The sequence below is a fragment of the Pieris rapae genome, chromosome 13, assembly GCF_905147795.1.
Source record: "Pieris rapae chromosome 13, ilPieRapa1.1, whole genome shotgun sequence".
NCBI lineage: Eukaryota > Metazoa > Arthropoda > Insecta > Lepidoptera > Pieridae > Pieris > Pieris rapae.
Genome location: NC_059521.1, coordinates 3832367 through 3850195, shown reverse-complemented (window position 1 = coordinate 3850195; position 17829 = coordinate 3832367). Strand labels below are relative to the sequence as shown.

Below are 17829 nucleotides of genomic sequence, written 5' to 3'. Positions count from 1 at the left end.
AAAAAACTTGATTCTAAATCTTAGCCTTAGTACAGCGAGAAAAGCGCGATGTTTTTAGCGCTCGCGGCGCTTTCGGCTGATTTATACTTCGCTTATCGCCCGCTGAATTTATTTGTCTGCTCGCTGCAGCCCACTGATGGTGGCTTCATTTAGTCGGCATTATTACTTTTAGACCTGACAACAATTTTTTAACTATTTTATCATAATATTCTAGTGATAATTTCTTAAAATACGCCTCATACAAAATATAGTTTTGGTTCACAAGAAACGACATTATTCTTAACATTTTCTTTTCTTGAAATATATTCATATATAAATACGTCTGAATTTATTTATTTTATTTATATCATATAATTAATTCTTTATAACTCAATCTCAGTTCAGAAAATGTATATCGCGCTTTTGTTTTTGGGACGATATTGTACCACATGTAAACAATATTTCATCTCTAAAGATATTTAAGTCTTGACGCGGGTTGTCTAGGCTGTGGTAATTGTACAAATTATAAATATGTGACCGAGCGCTGCGACGCGGATTACAGTCGCATCACAGTCCACATAACGTTTGCAGTAATGAGCTATGTTATTTGTAGGAATATAATACTAATTTAAAATATAATACTAATCCTGCAATAAAAAGAAAGTCTACAACAGTAAATCCATTATATACCTAAATGGTATTGCTTGATACTTTCGCGCTTTGACTCACACTTAAGTGACAAGGACAAATTCATTATATATAAATATAACACGTAATAGGCCTAATATATGTGATCATTTTCCATGAAAGTGCTCAATAGTACTATATTACCACCGGTATAATGAACAACTCAACAATAAGAAAACTGTGGAAACATTCGCTTCACCGCACTGTACGATTATTTATTTACACCGTATGCAGATTAATAAACTTTTAATGTTCAACTGTTTTGTGGTCTAATAATTTTCAATGGATGACCTCTTTATTCTTAAATTATATTAGGGGTTTGTTACAGAACCTATTGCGACCTCACACATTCGTGTAAACTCGAGTACCTAAACATGATGATGATGCCTGATGTGTGAACCAAAATGTTAATGTTTGCGTTTTAAATTGCATGAAAGTTTTTTTTACAGCGGAAACAATGTTAATAGATTTAATTAAATATTTTATAAACAACAGAGAGCCGAAGCGCTAAGCCAAATATTAGCAAAACCGGGCTAGTTGCAGATGTGTTTTTTTGCAGGCGCGGGTTATTTTAATTTTACTTCTTTTTGCTTTAACATTGGCGGTTCATTTTGTTACGCGAATTTTCTGTTTTCGTTAGTATTGCACGAGTATTTCCTTATTTTAATTAAATTCAAGTAGAATTGAAATTGTTTTGTATTATAAATAGCCTATAAAAACAATTTTTTTACTTTAGTATCTTAAGAAAATGTTAGACGTATGCTAAAAATAAAATCTTTAGTATTTTAAGGAATTATGAAATCATTTTTGTTTGTTTTGTTTTACGGTTTGAACTCACTATTGAAGTTTTGAACTATTTTTATTTAATTATTCTTTATGACTCAAGATGTCATATGGAACATGGTGTAATGATTGTAGCTCCTTACAAACGTTGTGTAAAAGAAAAAACATGGCGATTAAAAGGAGTGGCGGAGAGTTAATTGCCAGTTCTTCTCTTCCGTTCTACGCCTTTGATTTGAGAACTGGCAGTAAATGTAAAATTAGAAGCATTTAATGTATATTTCTTTTATTTGACGTTCATAAGTGTACATTGAGTTACGTACATGAATAAATGAGTTTGAATTGAATTGGATGTATAAAAGTATGTGCCGAACGAAAGAACAGGGTCAATTAGACATAGTAAAAATTATTAATGGTGCAGTCGTGATTAGAACGCCCAACCTCGAGTTCTAGTGTCGCGAGTACTCGCGAGCCACTACACCAATCACATCTCAAAAGTATATGCAAGTAAGTACATTCTATCAAAAATGTCCCTACTTTTTTAAATTCAATGTAAGTACCTAAATTTATAAGCTTCATAGGTAACTACTAAGAAATACTAATACACATTCACATTATATTTATTTTTCTGCTTGCATTTTTATTCATAAATATGAAATGTTAATGTGACAAATAATTACATAGACTATAAATAACAAACTTTAAATTAAACACCAATAGCAAAGTTATAAATAATAACATTTATTTCTTTTTATTCTTATTTTTCTTGATCAAACTTTTGGTATCATCATTCAACTGTTGGAAAAAGGCTTTAGATGTTTTTAATGATTTGTCATTAGTCTCCACACCTTTTATTGTATTTCTATGGTTTGTAACTTTCATAACCTGTCCCTTCTTCTTCTGGAACACTTTCTTTTTCCTCCTTTCTCTTTTTTTGTCTGTTTGTGTTCTTTCTTCTTTACTCATAAGGTCTCCTTTTTGCTTCTTCTTCACTTCTTCTGGAGCTAATAGTGCTGCATCACTAGTAGCAACAGGGGCAACCTCTTCCATTGAAATTGCTGGTGTGTTACTGATGATTTTAACTTCCGCCTGAGGTGCTTTTGGAGTGTAATGATAATGGCATAAAGCATCAAGTTTTGCAAATAACTTGGACATTTTATCACGAATCTCTTTATGGCTCTCTGGTTCATCTTCCTCTTGAGTTTCTCCAGATGCTGCCTGCTTTTGCTTCAAATACTCAGCTTCATAAACTTGAGCCAAACTAAGCTTGCTCTTGGAGTGATCTAGAATTTCAGGTTTTTTAAATGCTAGTTGATCATCAAATGCTTTTTCTTTCTTTTCAACATCATCCCATGCTTTATCTTTAATTCTTTGACGAATGAGACCTTCTAAAGTTACTGTTGTTTGTTCAGTTATTATTGGAGCTGGCCGTGTAGTCAAGTCAAAATCAACAACCTCCTGGAGTAACGAGTTTTGTGGTCGTTTAGTAGCATCAACTTCACCTTTTAATTGCCATGGAGCTTCTTTAATGGATTTTTCTTCTAACCTCGATATCTGTTGCTTGAGTCTTTCTTGTCTTAGTTCAAATTCAGATTTCTTTTCATCCTTATTTACAACTGTATTGTTGGCTTCAGTATTACTATGATGGGAATCACTCTCAGAATCACTATCTGGTTGAAGACGAGTGAACCTTACCTTCTTATCAGAATTTTTAGGAATTGTATCTTCACAATCATTATCTAAATCAGTAGCTATATCTTCATCGGGCATATCTTGATCATCTAAGTCTTTATCCTCAATACCTTCATTATATGTATCATTTTCTTCAGTTTCATAAGAGTCATCATCATTAAAGAAATCTTTATACATCGCATCCTCATCATCTTCAGACTCTGCTTCATCGACATCTTCAAATAAATTTATTGACTCTTCGTCATCATCTTTTTTCTTACCTTTTTCCTCCATCTTTTCTTCATTAATTAAAAATTGTTCCATTTCTTGTAGTTTAAAAAACTGGTCATCTACAATGGAAGACTTTGTATGAGCTTTTCTTATTTTCGTATCTTGATTTGTTCTCCCAGTTGATTTACTAGGAAAGAATGTTTCATCTTTTTCAGGTTTAGAATTTCTTTCTACCATTTCTTGCATCTCCTCATCATCAGGTTCATTTTCTACTTCGGGTATATCTATAGGAAAACTCAAATCGTTCTTATTTGAGATACAATTGGCAACTTCCCATACCAAATGATCCCAACACTCAGAATTCTGTAACTCAATTTGCTGCCATATTTGCTCTTCATCAAGATCCTCTATGATGAGATCCTGCAATGCACCCCCTTTAGATTTTTTGCGAGACTTTTCTTCTGATTTTGTGAAATCGTACAACGTTTTTATTAAGTTTTTAACGTCCCCTTTGATATCATTTTGAATAGCTAAATAATTTACTGGTTTTGCTGTTATATCACTAAACTTTTCTATTAAATGTTCCATGATTGTGTACCCATGAATTTAGCTACTGATTAGCTATTTTTATTCACGATTTATTGCATCAAAATTAACTTTTTAATACTTAATTTATTAATAAACACGTGCGACTCATGGATATTAATATATTATAACTTTTGGGTTAATCAACAAAAATAACAGATGACAGCTATGACACTGACACTGACTGACTTTGTCAATCATACAAAAGACATATTTTGGCAATTTGGCTTAATATAAAGTTAGTTATTGTAAAATGTAAATCTGCCTCATATCAATATTTTATACTATCTAAACCTATAATTAAATTATAATATAGGTTCTATATTAGTATTTTATTTGAAACTGACATAAAGTTGTAACTATTGCCATAAAATTAAAAAAATAGTAAGTACATACACTAGTGTTACTTGCCTACTTACAAGTATCCTAGTCTGTGGTGTCTAACTCATCTGTGGGCTACTCTATAATTTCTACTCGTTGACGTGCAAGGGGTATTTTTTGTTTGTTAGCTAACTCTCAACTTTCGTATTATTTTTTACTTTCGTGATACCTCATAAAAAATTTAATAGAGAAACTATGTTCTCTAATAACCAATCGTGATATTTTCAAAGAACGTGTGAAAACGTGATTACTAAAGTTGGTAAACTAATAAAATATCCTCAAAAGTACTGTAGTCGACAGGTAAAATTTATTTTTTGAGATACCTAACTGTTAACTGTTAAGCGCTTAATAGGTAATACACACTTGCAAAGATTCCATGCGCTTTCCGCATCAGTTGATATTAATAAAGAAAATTCTTAAGAATCTTTTGCATCTACTTTCAACATATATGATATATGCCAATATGTTCTTTACCGCGGCCTTAAAGTGAAAGGCACATTATTATTTTAAATATTTAGGCTTATGATCAAGTCCCTGATCATTTTTGCATTTTAAAAACGTAACTAGTGTCGTAGACTCAAACACTGATATTAAGAGAACACTCGATTTCTCAATAAAAAGCTAGATTTTGTATTTATATCTTTTATCATAACAACATTCAAAACATTGGTTTTACTGAAATCATGGGTAATAAGAATTATCTACAGTAATTGTTTTTTAGCAACAATGGACCCACAAGATCAGATGGAAATGAAATACAATGCAGGAAATGAAGTAGGAGGTTTGGAATTATGTATAGTGTGTGGAGATAGAGCATCAGGAAGGCACTATGGTGCTATTAGTTGTGAAGGTATGTAGCACAATTTGTTACTTAATTGCCATTAATGATATGTAGTTACTATATATAGTTATTAGCTTTAGGTGTCAAAGCATATACAAAAAGCATGATTGAGACAGTTTTTAGAACTATATATGTATTTGCATTTCATTATTAAATCATGATTACTAACCATTCTTTTACTATTGTTATAAGTAAGCAAAAAAGATTATTTATTATTTTAATTATTTTTTCAACTGTAATGACAGTATTTATTTTTGATCCCAATTCACTGTGTCAAATGCCTAATAGGTTCCTGTTATTTTGAAATACCACTAAGAAACAATATATAATAATATTATGATGTATCTAATCCATCTAGGATGCAAGGGCTTCTTTAAAAGATCAATCCGCAAGAAGCTTGGCTATCAGTGTCGAGGAAGTATGAATTGTGAAGTTACAAAACACCACAGAAATAGATGCCAGTACTGTCGTTTGCAGAAGTGCTTGGCTTGTGGCATGAGAAGTGACTGTGAGTATAGATACTATAATTACTTAAGCTTCTGCTAAAAATATCCCAACGGTTTGAACGTTAAGCTTGACAGAATGTGCATGCAGAACCTGGTCTAATTAAGTGAAACAAGATATGAAACTTAACATACAAGACTGTCCTAAGACTATGGGCATGGCATAAAAAAGAATAAGGGAAGTTTTTTGACATTTGAATTGGTTCGATTCCTAGACCACAAATATTTCAAAATAAACTTAGTCTTCTTTCAGAAAAATATCCTCTCTATGATATTTAAGGTATTTTTCCTTTTGCCCCATAGGCTAGGGACATCCGGACGGAAAAAGATTACCTTGTATTGTAGAATGTATTTCATATGAATAAAAGATAAATTTTACTTGAATTTCTACTGATTTGTGTCAACTAATTCTGATTATCAGTTTTCAACATTATATTTATTATTGACATAAACTCATTTCCTTCCATGGATAACAGAATTGATAGTCTCAATGTTTCTCAAAAGCAATCTGCAGATTGGATTCCCACCTATAGTATAAATCTTTATAAAGGCCTTAAATATACCATATTAATGTTTGGAACAAATAAAATGAGCAGTAATTCTTGTATTGTGTGGCACAGCGGTCCAACATGAGAGGAAGCCGATAGTAGAGAAAGTGAAGAGTGAAAGGGATGTTCATGAACGACAAGCAGCCTATTCAAAACTATTGGGACTGGCCAACCATACACAAGGACAGGTATGTAGAAATATTTAATTAAAATAACTAAGAATAACAGGTTAATATTTTGATTTAAAGAAGTTAAAAATTTAAATAAAACTTAAATTAGCTTCTCACCAAATGAAAAAGAAATCTGAAACTTATTTGTTTATTTATGCATAACATTTAACATAATTAAAATTATTTAGCAGATATATAATTGTTATCATGTAATTGAACAAACTTCTTATATATAAGCTGTTTGTCCCAACCATTCTCAGGTATTGATTGACACAGTCATGCTGTTTCATGCTAAGTAGAAAAAATTAAATTAAAATTGATCATATTCACTAAGTAACACCTAGTCCATGGATAAGATGGGAGGGTGCTGAAGGGTCTTATAATAATATATAAGGTCAATGCCTTATTAAAAGTTTAGTATTTTATTCAACAAAATATGAATCATACATTTGTTTATTTCAAAATATTCAAAATAATTTAAGGTTTTTGTCATAGTACCTAAGTAGTTTGCAGTAGTAGTTAGTAATTAAATAAATATTATGGCTTTAGTTTTAAGTCACAATATAAATATTTATGTTTCATTGCATTTTTTTTGTTATTGCATTGTTAACAACATAATGTTCATCTTCTTTAGATAAACCCAAAAGAGGAAGGGGGCGAGGCATTTGGTGCAGTATCTCCAGCAGCTCCGGCTTTAAACTTTGCTTTAGCTGCTGCCGTTGCTTTCAACAAAGGGAATCCAGGTAGATTTGTAATAGTCCTATGTTATCAATATTCATATTTGTTAAATAAATAAAACTGTGTAAAAATAACTTGTTAAACATAAGTAAGGTAACCCACAGCTATTGTATGATTTATTTTCATAACAATTGTAATTTAGGTGTTGCTCCATACTTGGGTAGCGGGCCCAATGAGTTGGATGGAGCAAGACGGCAACAGCTCATGTTGCAGACACAACTGGCAAAGAATCTCTTTAAAATGGGACAATTTGGTAAGTTTACAGTTTTTTTATTTACTTGTTGTGTGGTACATGTTAAAATATAATTAAATTTATCTTTATTTCTTAATTTACAGATTTTCATTATGTTCAAGTTGATACTGTAATTAGGGCCTTTATACTCGCATTATTGCCTATTTTGTGGTTTTGACATTATAAATTTGTGAAACGAAAATGTATCTGTATTTTACGTATATTAATGTTCAATTATATTTCGTTGTTAAAAATAGTATCAAAATAAATGTTGATGTAGGATAGTACAACATCGTTGGAAAATAAAAAGCTCAAACCGCACAGATGTTTAATTGAATAGCATGATAATAAAACTATGTAAGAAACATTTGTAAACTAAGAAAATTATGGTGATTTCATTTGCAGGTGCAATAAATGAATACCTGCAATCAGCGTACGGGGCCACGCCTCCTGACGTACCCATGGCCGCCTTACACGCAGCAGACACACAGCAAACTGATGGCAAGTATAGCATACATATATATAAATAAATAACAAGTGAATCTGTGCGTAACTTCTGCAATAAATTGATTCTAAAGGTTTGTGTATTATGATTTCATTTTCTCAATTTTATGATATGAAAAGTCAGCGAGTAAATGAGGTAGACCGTCAGAGATATATTGACAAAGTAATGGATAGTCCAACAACAAGGTAACTTCCAAAAGCAACAGAGACCGTTCCTACTTTCTGTTTGCAAGCTCGATGCAGTTCTTTCAATATCCGTCGCTCTTATATAGCAACTGTATTATTAGGATAATAATTGAGGTCGGGATTCGATGTTAAACAGTAAAAGTTCTGATGTTATCTGTCCACTGCCGTCCATTGACACTGCAAAAATGATTGCGAGTGCTTTGGCGGCTTAAATGTCAATAGTCATGGTTTTAGTTATATTTTCTGTAGCAGTCTTTACATGTACATGTATATGATATATGATATTTTACATGTACATGTATATGATATATGAAATGAGTGTATCATATGGGTGAAAATAAAGTATTTAAAGTTTTAAATTTAAGTATTATTAATTGTATATCATAGGTGAAGAAATAGGTATATTCAGTAACCCGGACTCACTCGAACTGCCCTTATCTCTCCCGGGGTCGGGTTCGCCTGCGCTGCGATTACACGCGGCGTGCGAAGCGGCTGCTAGACTATTGGGCTCTTTGGCTAGATGGGTGCTATCTATGAACACAGTTACTGCGTTGCCGTAAGTATAATAAGGAGTAAACCAATCCTTTAAAATAAGCCTGTTTAATCGGGCTTGGAGCAGAAACATTTTGGCGTTTTCTTAATAGTGGCTTTTCCTCTAAGGCGTAGACAAGTTCAGCCTTCTGTGCTCGATCCGTATTTTTTTTGTTTACAAATATCTATGGCAATTTATTATCTATATATTTGTGTCTATAGTTTATGTGTGGGCCTCAGATTTCTGTATCTGTTTCAATGGGCAGGATGGTAGTAGATAACAGCCTTCTGTGTTTAACGCCGTCTACTTTTTGGGTCTAAAGTATGCCAGTTTCCGCACGATTAATTCCTTCACTGTTCGTGCGAACGTTAAATACGCACAAAGAAAGTCTACAGCCGGGGATCGAACCTACGACCTTCAGGGATGAGAGTCACACGCTGAAGCGGCCATCACGTCTCGTAATACTTTATTGTAGGTTCATTAAATATTGGAACGTCCAATTGTAAACCTCCTTTGAGTTTTTTGAAGTTGAAAAAGGCGTTAAATGAATAAATAATCTTCCAGTTTTGAGATACAAGTTACGCTTCTCCGCAAGTCTTGGGCCGAGTTATTCGTTTTGGGGCTTTGTCGTTGGGCCCAGCCTTTGGGGCTGGATTCTCTTCTGCCTCTAATGTCAGCGCACTTACACTCTGAGTTACGGGAAAGATCAGAGAGTAGAAGTGGAAATCAAAGCAGTGAAGTCACTACACCCGAGGTATAATATTTTAACTTTGTGTTTTTTATATATGTCGCAGTAAAGTAGTTAAATCAGAGAGTTAATTGAATCTCTATATAGTTAATTTCAGATCGATATTCAATCATGTTAAATCATAGATCGTGCTAGAGCAATAATAAAGTATTCTTCAAAAAAAATCGTATCTCAACGGGGAACCAAGTTATGATGAAAAAGAACTGAATTTAACCCTTTTTTCAAGATGGCGGAAATTGCACGAGGTTATTTTGGTCGACAATTTGAACTTCAGCTTTTCTAGCCTCCCCCCACGTAATATCCAAAATTTGGCTTTCTCAGTTCATCCAGTCATTATATACATTTGGAATTCATTTCCAATGACTGGATAATTGCGCACTCTTCGATATTAAAGGTAGAACCCTTATACAATTCGCAATATTGCGCAATATAATTGACCGTCTAGGCCTAGACTTAGAAAAATAACTCGTTAAAGGAATTTTGGCTAGGGGAAATATATGAAAAATCATTGCGGATTTCCTTATTAGATTAAAACATTATTAAATGAAAACAAATAATATAAATTATTGGGATGCAAAGGGCGACCTTAACAAGCGATTGCAACCCCTAGTAAGGAAAAAACACAAAAAGAAGAAAAAATAAAGGTTAAAAAATTGATAAGATGGTAACATTATGTATATTATATAATGTAAATGTGCGAAAGTTAACAAATGAAACGAATAATTAAAACAATAAACAAATCCTTACAGATAACAATATCGGACTATTCGGATGAGCGTATAACAGAAGTATCAACGATGCTGTCGCGTCTTCACCAAGTGGTCCATAATATGCACCAGCTACGCATCAGCGACCGTGAACACGCACACTTGAGGGCTTTATGTCTCTTTTCATCTGGTAAGAACGTAAAAGTGAAGTTTTGATAGATTGATGTACCATTTGCAGCCGTTCAAGTATTACAAGAGCACTACATTGGGAGAGAGGGGCCTTTGATATCTTATTTAGTGATTACGTCAACAGTAATTATTTACTTTTTACACATATTACCCACCCGTTGTCTATGCTTGAAAACGAAATAGATTTTCGAAGATTCCTACAAAAAAAAACGTTTATATACTATTATTTTTGAGAGCTTTCTTTACTTTTACTTTGCTGACAAGATGAAGAGGGAGAGGAGATAAATTGCATTGAATTTGGTTACTAGTAATTAATCAATTATTATGGGAATAATACGCTATTGATTAATTACAGATTGTAATAATGACATTATTTATCAAATGTATAAACAAGATAAAGCCTTTTTTAGGGACTAAGTGTGTAAAGGGCCATTCTATCTATATCCAAATATAGATTTTTAAATTTGCCCACACTAAAAATAACTATTTTCAGTTAGTACCACGTATTATGTGAACAACTTATAGCCATATTCAATAATAACGTTCATCTAACCGCCACCATGATTTAGCTACTTCCAAACAAAATGTGTAAAAAAGACAATCCGGCTTATTATGTGAAAAAAGACGGTACTCCAAAATAATTTGATGCGATAGTTTAACACGTGTCAAATACATTTATCACTACATAGTATAAAACAAAGTCGCTTTCTCTGTCCCTATGTCCCTTTGTATGCTTAAATCTTTGAAACTACGCAACGGATTTTGATGCGGTTTTTTTTAATAGATAGAGTGATTCAAGAGGAAGGTTTATATGTATAACAACATCCATTAAATAGTGGAGAAGTACTGTTACTTTTGAGGTTTCTAATGTGATGTCGTAAATAATTACATTTTTTCCGCTTACATTGTAAACGCAGGCCTACGAGTTTTATCAAAATAATGTACTAAGTATTGTACACATTGAAAAGGTCTACAGAAAATACCGTGATGGTATATGTCTATCTCTTATGGATAACCCACAATAACTTTTTTTTGTCATTTACTTTTTACGACAAATAATGGCTAATTTTCTAAGCGATTTTAACCAATACAGTATTAATCCTTAACCAATTAAATACCTTGAAACATTGTTCATTTAATATAGATCTATATAGCCCATTACAGCTTATTTAGCAGCGATCGAACGCGTATATTATCGTAGCTTTCCAGCGACGGAAATAACAATACATAATAAAAACCTGCTTTTCATCAGCATTGCACCCGTGCGAAGCTGGGGCGGGTCGCTAGTTTACTATATAATTTTCGATATTTTAAATTTAGAATCCGTGCCTTGGACCATTCCTTAATATCACGTTATTCACAGATGGCGTTCCAGATTTTCTGACCCGAAAACTTCAGGACTATCAGATGAAAGTACTACGGTCCCTGCGCTCCATTTGTGACGAGGAGCGGGCATTGACCCTTGTCCTACAACTGTCAGTACTACGCAGTTTCACCCCGACCTTTATAGAAGATGTCTTCTTTGTAGGCTTCGTAGGAGACGTCAGCATCGATGAGGTGATACCCTATTTGTTGAATGCGGAACGATAAGTAATTATGTCAAATCAGAGTGCTTAAAAAATACTATGTGTGATAATGTTGGTGTAAAAAATCGGCGTGGGGGTATAAGAAATAATAATAATTTGCCACGCCCTAATTTATTAATATATGTAACGATTTTATAGTTCTAATTTTGATCACATTAACTAACGAGAACTGTTGAACTATAATGACGTACAGCAACACTGTCAACAGTGTGTAACAACAAAGAAGGCCTTAAATCCAACAACGGTTCTTTTTCTGCACAGACTAACTGTAATTTAAAAATGTCAATACAATTGGTCACGTGACCCATAGAAACTGCATTCACTCTGTGTCACCCGACTGAAAGTATTTTTGTCTAATCCCAAAAATAAAGATGCCCATTTTTGAAATGGGTTGCTAGAGAGCAAAAACCCTTTCTAAGAAAAAAGAAATTTCTTAGAACTTGAGGGCAATTTTACAGAGGTAAAATTACTCGCATGTTGTAAGAAATCAAATATTTTGATTAAAAATGCTATTTTAATTATATATGGACTTATTTAGATGCCAGTGAAAAATTACGTATGTTATATTCGTAAGTAAGGCAATATACAATTGTACTATTTTTAAACCTAAAAATGGGTTGAAATTTCTTTACTTGACTTTAGTGACTATAGTACGGACGCGGAGCACGAAGAATTTCGTACAATGTACCTTTGGGCCTACTGCCAGTGGTTAAAAACATTTTTTTTATAAGTAGGAATATTAAAAACGGTAGCTTTGATTTTTATTTAGACTAAACGGCGTGATGGATTTATAAAAAGGAAAAGTTATGATTGCGAAGATTTGGTAAAAAAAAACAGAAATACTCTTAAAAAAACATTTAATTTTAGTCAGAGGCATCTATTTCTGATGAACTATCAGATGTTTCGCCAGATACGTTACTACTTACATACTATACTATAACATATATACTACTTATAACAAAACAAACCAAAGTACATGTGCACCACCACATGTCTTTATGGTTATGACTAAAAGGTTTACAATCTCTGAATACGGCGGTCACTGCATCTGTGTGAGCGCAACGGCAATATGTTTATGCGCGAGTGACAAAGACATAACATGAGGGGTCATTCTACGAAATTCTTCGAGCTCCGCGTCCGTACTATAAAAATTAATTATAATCAAGACTACTTCCATAGATATAAGTTACTAATTACTGTGCCTGGAAGTGCTCGTATACGTGCACGTTGTTCTTAACCATAAACAATATATGCGACAAGAGGATTTTGAAAAATTAATCCGGTTGTGTCTTAAAATATAACTTTTCCTGTGTTAAAGATAGAAATGTATGTGTTAAGGAATATAAATCAGAGTTAAAGTAATTGATATAATAGTAATGCCACAAAATGTGTATTTACAAATTTTGTATTTTCTATATCTGGTTTTTAAAACTGTCTTCCTAATTAATAATTGAGAGATGATAACAATAATCCGTCCGATAAGTTAGAAATAAGTTATTTATAAGTGCCTTAATAAAAATTATTTTAATCTACCTTATTATTTTATTTATTGAACTTTATCCTATAATGATTATTTGTCGCATAAGTTCAGGGGTCGATTCGATCTTAGTTAGGTCGAATTTATAAATAGTGCCACGACATATGTTACGATATTCTCTCATAGCTCGAGCTCCGCTTTGGGAAAATAGTAATTATAATATATATATATATATTCATTAGTAAGACGAATATTATTTCATACTAAGAAATATGTACTTACAATAATAAAGCAACTAATAACGACATAGAAACCAAGTAAGACTATGTTACGGATAAGAGACTTGAAGGAGGGTAGGTAAAGAAGAAGCCAAACGAATGTACTTCTATAGCTGTCTATACAGCCAGACAGATTGCAGTTAATGGACTTGGTAAAAAGTGTGTTTTTATATGCGTGCTTTTGCTATGAAAGTCAAGATTTTATTGGTCAATTTAAATTTAGAAAAACTGAAACAATTATCGCACTATATTAATGTTAGATTAGATTTCACGTCGTCTTTTAGTTGATGTTATGTTATGCTACGCTACGCTGATCTGTGCTATTTTATGCTATTCTTCCCCAAGTTGCGTAACGCTTTGCTAACTTGTGTACTACTGTTTTTTCGATATTATTGTAAATGCACTGAACCCTGGTATGCGGCCACTGATATGACCACATAAGAGAAAGCTAACTATGAGGCAGTTGCTCCGGTTTACTTAGTATTAGTTGCTCCAGACTCTGTAACAGGGCAGAATGTTTGGAAGGACAAGACTACAATCAGTTAGGATTATTGTTGTTCAAACTATAATAAATCTCATATTACTATATGTAATCATACTCAGACAACTGCCAGGTCAGAATCACAATCGTATTATATTTATATACTTATTCGTAAGCAGAAAATTTAAGATAGACTTGTGCCATTGTTTCTTCGAAAAGGGTCATACTCAAAACGAGGCAGATAGCGTTCATGAGCTTATAGAAAAATCAGTTAGCCTTGGACCTCATCAGGCAGCGCGGAATCGCCTTTTTCCGTCGCCCTTTCTCTTTCTGTCGCTTAGAACTGCCATTTGCTAGACCGAGACAGAAAGCATACTGCGATAGCACGCAGCGGAATCCTCGAGGCGATCGGCAATGGTCGGCAGGGAGACTCCGGAACGCTGAAGCGCGCGATAGCATGCGATCGACTTTCATCGTCGATCACTTGCTATCTTGATTTTGCATTTCTTGCAAAATACACGCTAAAATCACTGCTCTCTCTTCCGTGGTCCTATCCATCTCGCGCTTGAAACTAAACTGATAATGAAAGAACGCGGCAGTATGCCACCCATGCTGCAGCATGCTGACGCGCGCGATGCCTTTTTTGTCTGCGGAATGCTACCTAGCTCTAGAATATGGTACGTTTTAGTCGACTCACATACTGTCTAATAGTGAGTTGGGGAGCAAGATCGTTCGGATGACAGCTTAACCGCTCTTTGTTTTTTTTAGCTCTTTATTTTGCTGTCAGTCTCCAGATTTCCTCTTTGATTCTTCTAATTTTTAGGTGTTCGTGAATTTCGTTGTTTATTATGTACGAAGGTACTTTTGCAACTGTTCTTATGATTTTGTTCTGTTGTCGCTGGAGTGTGTTTATGTTGGTATTACTTGCGCTGCCTCACAGTTGGAGGCCATATGTCCAAATGGGCTTTAGGATGACTTTATATATAAGAAGTTTATTATCTAAAGAAAGTCTTGTGTTTCTTCCTAGCATTCAGTAAAGGCTGTAGTACTTGAGCAGTAGCTCTTGCTTTTTACATTTGATGTGGTGCCTCCACGTCAAATGTAGATCGTAGTAGATCAAGATTAAATATTAGATTTTACTCAATGAAAATTATTTGGAATGGAAACAAGAGAAGATTAAATGGGCGCTATCCTTGCTAGATAGCTATAGATAACTGATCTGTGACAACAATTTGAATCACACAAAAGCAAGAAAAAAGCGACAGATTATACTAGAGAAGTTATACAAATAGCCATTTGCGATAACCTAAGCAAAGTACCTACAAGGATTTGATTACTTTGTGTGACAATGATAATACCACATGAATCATGAATTTTATAAAAACCATAATCTTATTAAGTCCGGGGTGATAGCGAAGATAATTAATGAGATAACTTAAAAAGTAATTAATTTTGATAATAATTATATAATCATAATAATCAGTCTGAAGGAAGCTGCTATGATAATTAGATTAGTTATATCTATCCAATAATTAAAATATTATATTTTAAGTTCCTATTTAACTGTGTCTGTTTCAAAAATTAGATGATAATTGACAACTAAACATATTCAATTCATTTAAAAATGTTATTTTATATAATGCTGGTAATTATTTTGCTTCAGTACATCTTGTTATAACAAATACCACAACGTTCTCTCGCCATATACGTTGTATGCTCTCGTTTACAGAGCCGAACTTACCGGCTACCGCTCGAGTTTGTACGTCATGCTCCACACGTTATTTTTTACATACATTATCCTTACAGACTATGCAAATACGATAATGGTTGAGATAAATTACTTTTTTTTATTACCTCCTTTGACTTTCGATCTGACAAGTCAAGTCAGTAACATGCAGCCGATAAATTTCTTTATCAAGTCAGTTATTTATAGAAAAAGCCAATTTATAAATACTTGACGCTACGTTGATCAAATATTTACTCATCACTTTGATAACGGATATGATTTGACAACCTTCGATAGATTATTTTTTTCAGGTAATGCTGACCTTGTGTGAAAATATAACACAATGTTTCGAAATAATGGTGGAACTATCGTAGACTTAAGTTATTTTTATAAAATTAACTGAAGTCCTATTGCTATCCATAAATATTTTCTGAATATATTTTTAAATGTAATACAAATAAAGAAAGTGGAGTTTATTTTTTAAGTTTTATTTCACTCCAATGGAACAGTGTATCCAAATCTAGTTGAATACACAGACAGCAATTGTTTGTCTTAATAACAAAATAATCGGACTTTGATAGAAGATTTAATAACGCTCGGAAGGTCGTTAAAACTTATCAAGAATAGGATCCTAGATTTGAACCCTGTCTAATTACCAGAACTTGTTGGATATGTCATATGTTATCAATTTTTCGTGACACCAAGTCAGGCAATCCCAAGCGATTTGTATAAACTGATCTTTGTGAAAGGTCCGTGCTGGGAAAAAATAATGTTAAGAAGATGAGAACTAAGTATTAATAAAACGGGAGTTCCTTTAAGGAAGGCCTACTTCAACCCAAAACCTGCTTATAACTTTGTAGTATAGAGTAACTTACTTGTGTTTTTACTTTTGTTTATACACTTTATATATATATATATATATATATATAAAGTGTATATATATATATATATATATAAACAAAAAGTAAGTAAGTTTAATTACTCAAACTTGCATAGATATAGATCCTTCGATCGGACAAGTCAAGTACTAATATTACACGTCATTAGCATGTAGCCGATAAAATATTTTTTTATCAAGTCATTTATTTATAGAAATAGCTAATTCAGAAATAAATGACGCTACGTAGATCAAAAATTTACTAATCACTTTGATAACTGTGTAACCTTCAACAGATTATTTTTTTCAGGTAATGATGAGCTTGTGTGACAATATGACACAATGTTTTGAAAAAATTGTAGAACTATCAAACAATTAAGTAATTTTTACATATTATATTTGTATAAAACCTTCGACAGATTTTTTTCAGATAATGCTGAGCTTGTGTGAAAATGTGACACAATGATTTGACAAAATTGTATGATATACCATTAAGTAATTTTTACATATTATCTAATATATAAAATTCTTGTGTCACGGGGTTGGTAACCGAACTCCTCCGAAACGGCTTGACCGATCCTCATGAAATTTTGTGTGCGTATTGGGTAGGTCAAATCAAACAACATCTATTTTTCATCCCCCTAAATGTTAAGGGTGGTCCACCCCTAAATTTATTTATTTATTTTATAGACAAAATTTTTCGTTTTTATTTTTTTACGATACACCATACAAAAATACATGCAACCCTAAATTTTCACCCCTCTACAATCATCTCTTATGTTTTTTTTTGTTAATTATAAACTTTAATGTTTGGCACAAAAACATGGCAAAACAACGTTTGCCGGGTCAGCTAGTATTTGTATAAAACCTTCGACAGATTTTTTTTTCAGGTAATGCTGAGCTTGTGTGAAAATATAACACAATGTTTTGAAATAATTGTAGAACTAACATTTACTTAAAAAACTATTCTGATTTCTTTACGCTCTGCTTTGCTATACTATATTACTTTACCATACGTAATGTAACGTTAAGCGGTTTCGCTAAGCTATTTTACGTTATGTTGTTAGATACCTACATATTCACTGTCCGTATTGTAATTTCGGAGAGTTGTTCAGTGGAACCTCTGTAGCAACGAAGATATTTTAACAAAAAACTATAAATTTGTGTAAGGTATATCAAACAATTTGGATAT

At 32.9% G+C, this 17829-nt stretch overlaps 2 protein-coding genes across 3 annotated transcripts; one reads left to right on the top strand and one right to left on the bottom strand.

Annotated features, from left to right (window-relative positions):
- Positions 1-2165: 2165 nt before the first annotated feature.
- On the bottom strand, positions 2166-4062 carry LOC111001156 (U3 small nucleolar ribonucleoprotein protein MPP10). The gene has a single exon (XM_022270883.2). The coding sequence runs from the start codon at positions 3934-3936 to the stop codon at positions 2188-2190; it is 1749 nt and encodes a 582-aa protein (XP_022126575.2). The 5' UTR covers positions 3937-4062; the 3' UTR covers positions 2166-2187.
- A 344-nt stretch (positions 4063-4406) lies between these two features.
- On the top strand, positions 4407-12156 carry LOC111001159 (nuclear receptor subfamily 2 group C member 2). 2 transcript variants are annotated; one of them, XM_045630875.1, is made up of 11 exons: positions 4407-4614; positions 5036-5164; positions 5514-5663; positions 6282-6394; positions 7011-7119; positions 7257-7367; positions 7752-7847; positions 8424-8592; positions 9133-9322; positions 10066-10213; positions 11576-12156. In XM_045630875.1, exons 2-11 carry the CDS (start codon positions 5041-5043, stop codon positions 11800-11802), a joined length of 1437 nt encoding a protein of 478 aa, XP_045486831.1. In that variant the 5' UTR covers positions 4407-4614; positions 5036-5040; the 3' UTR covers positions 11803-12156. The 2 variants fall into 2 exon arrangements, with proteins under 2 accessions (XP_045486831.1, XP_045486830.1); XM_045630874.1 differs by having other exon boundaries at positions 4408-4614; positions 6279-6394.
- Positions 12157-17829: the final 5673 nt, after the last annotated feature.

Excerpts from the sequence above, each read along its gene's own strand:
- LOC111001156 (XM_022270883.2), bottom strand. The coding sequence starts at position 3,936 with ATGGAACATTTAATAGAAAAGTTTAGTGATATAACAGCAAAACCAGTA.
- LOC111001159 (XM_045630874.1), top strand. The coding sequence starts at position 5,041 with ATGGACCCACAAGATCAGATGGAAATGAAATACAATGCAGGAAATGAA. Across the intron at positions 8,593-9,132 it reads AACACAGTTACTGCGTTGCC|TTTTGAGATACAAGTTACGC; the intron begins GTAAGTATAATA and ends ATAATCTTCCAG. Across the intron at positions 9,323-10,065 it reads GTGAAGTCACTACACCCGAG|ATAACAATATCGGACTATTC; the intron begins GTATAATATTTT and ends AAATCCTTACAG.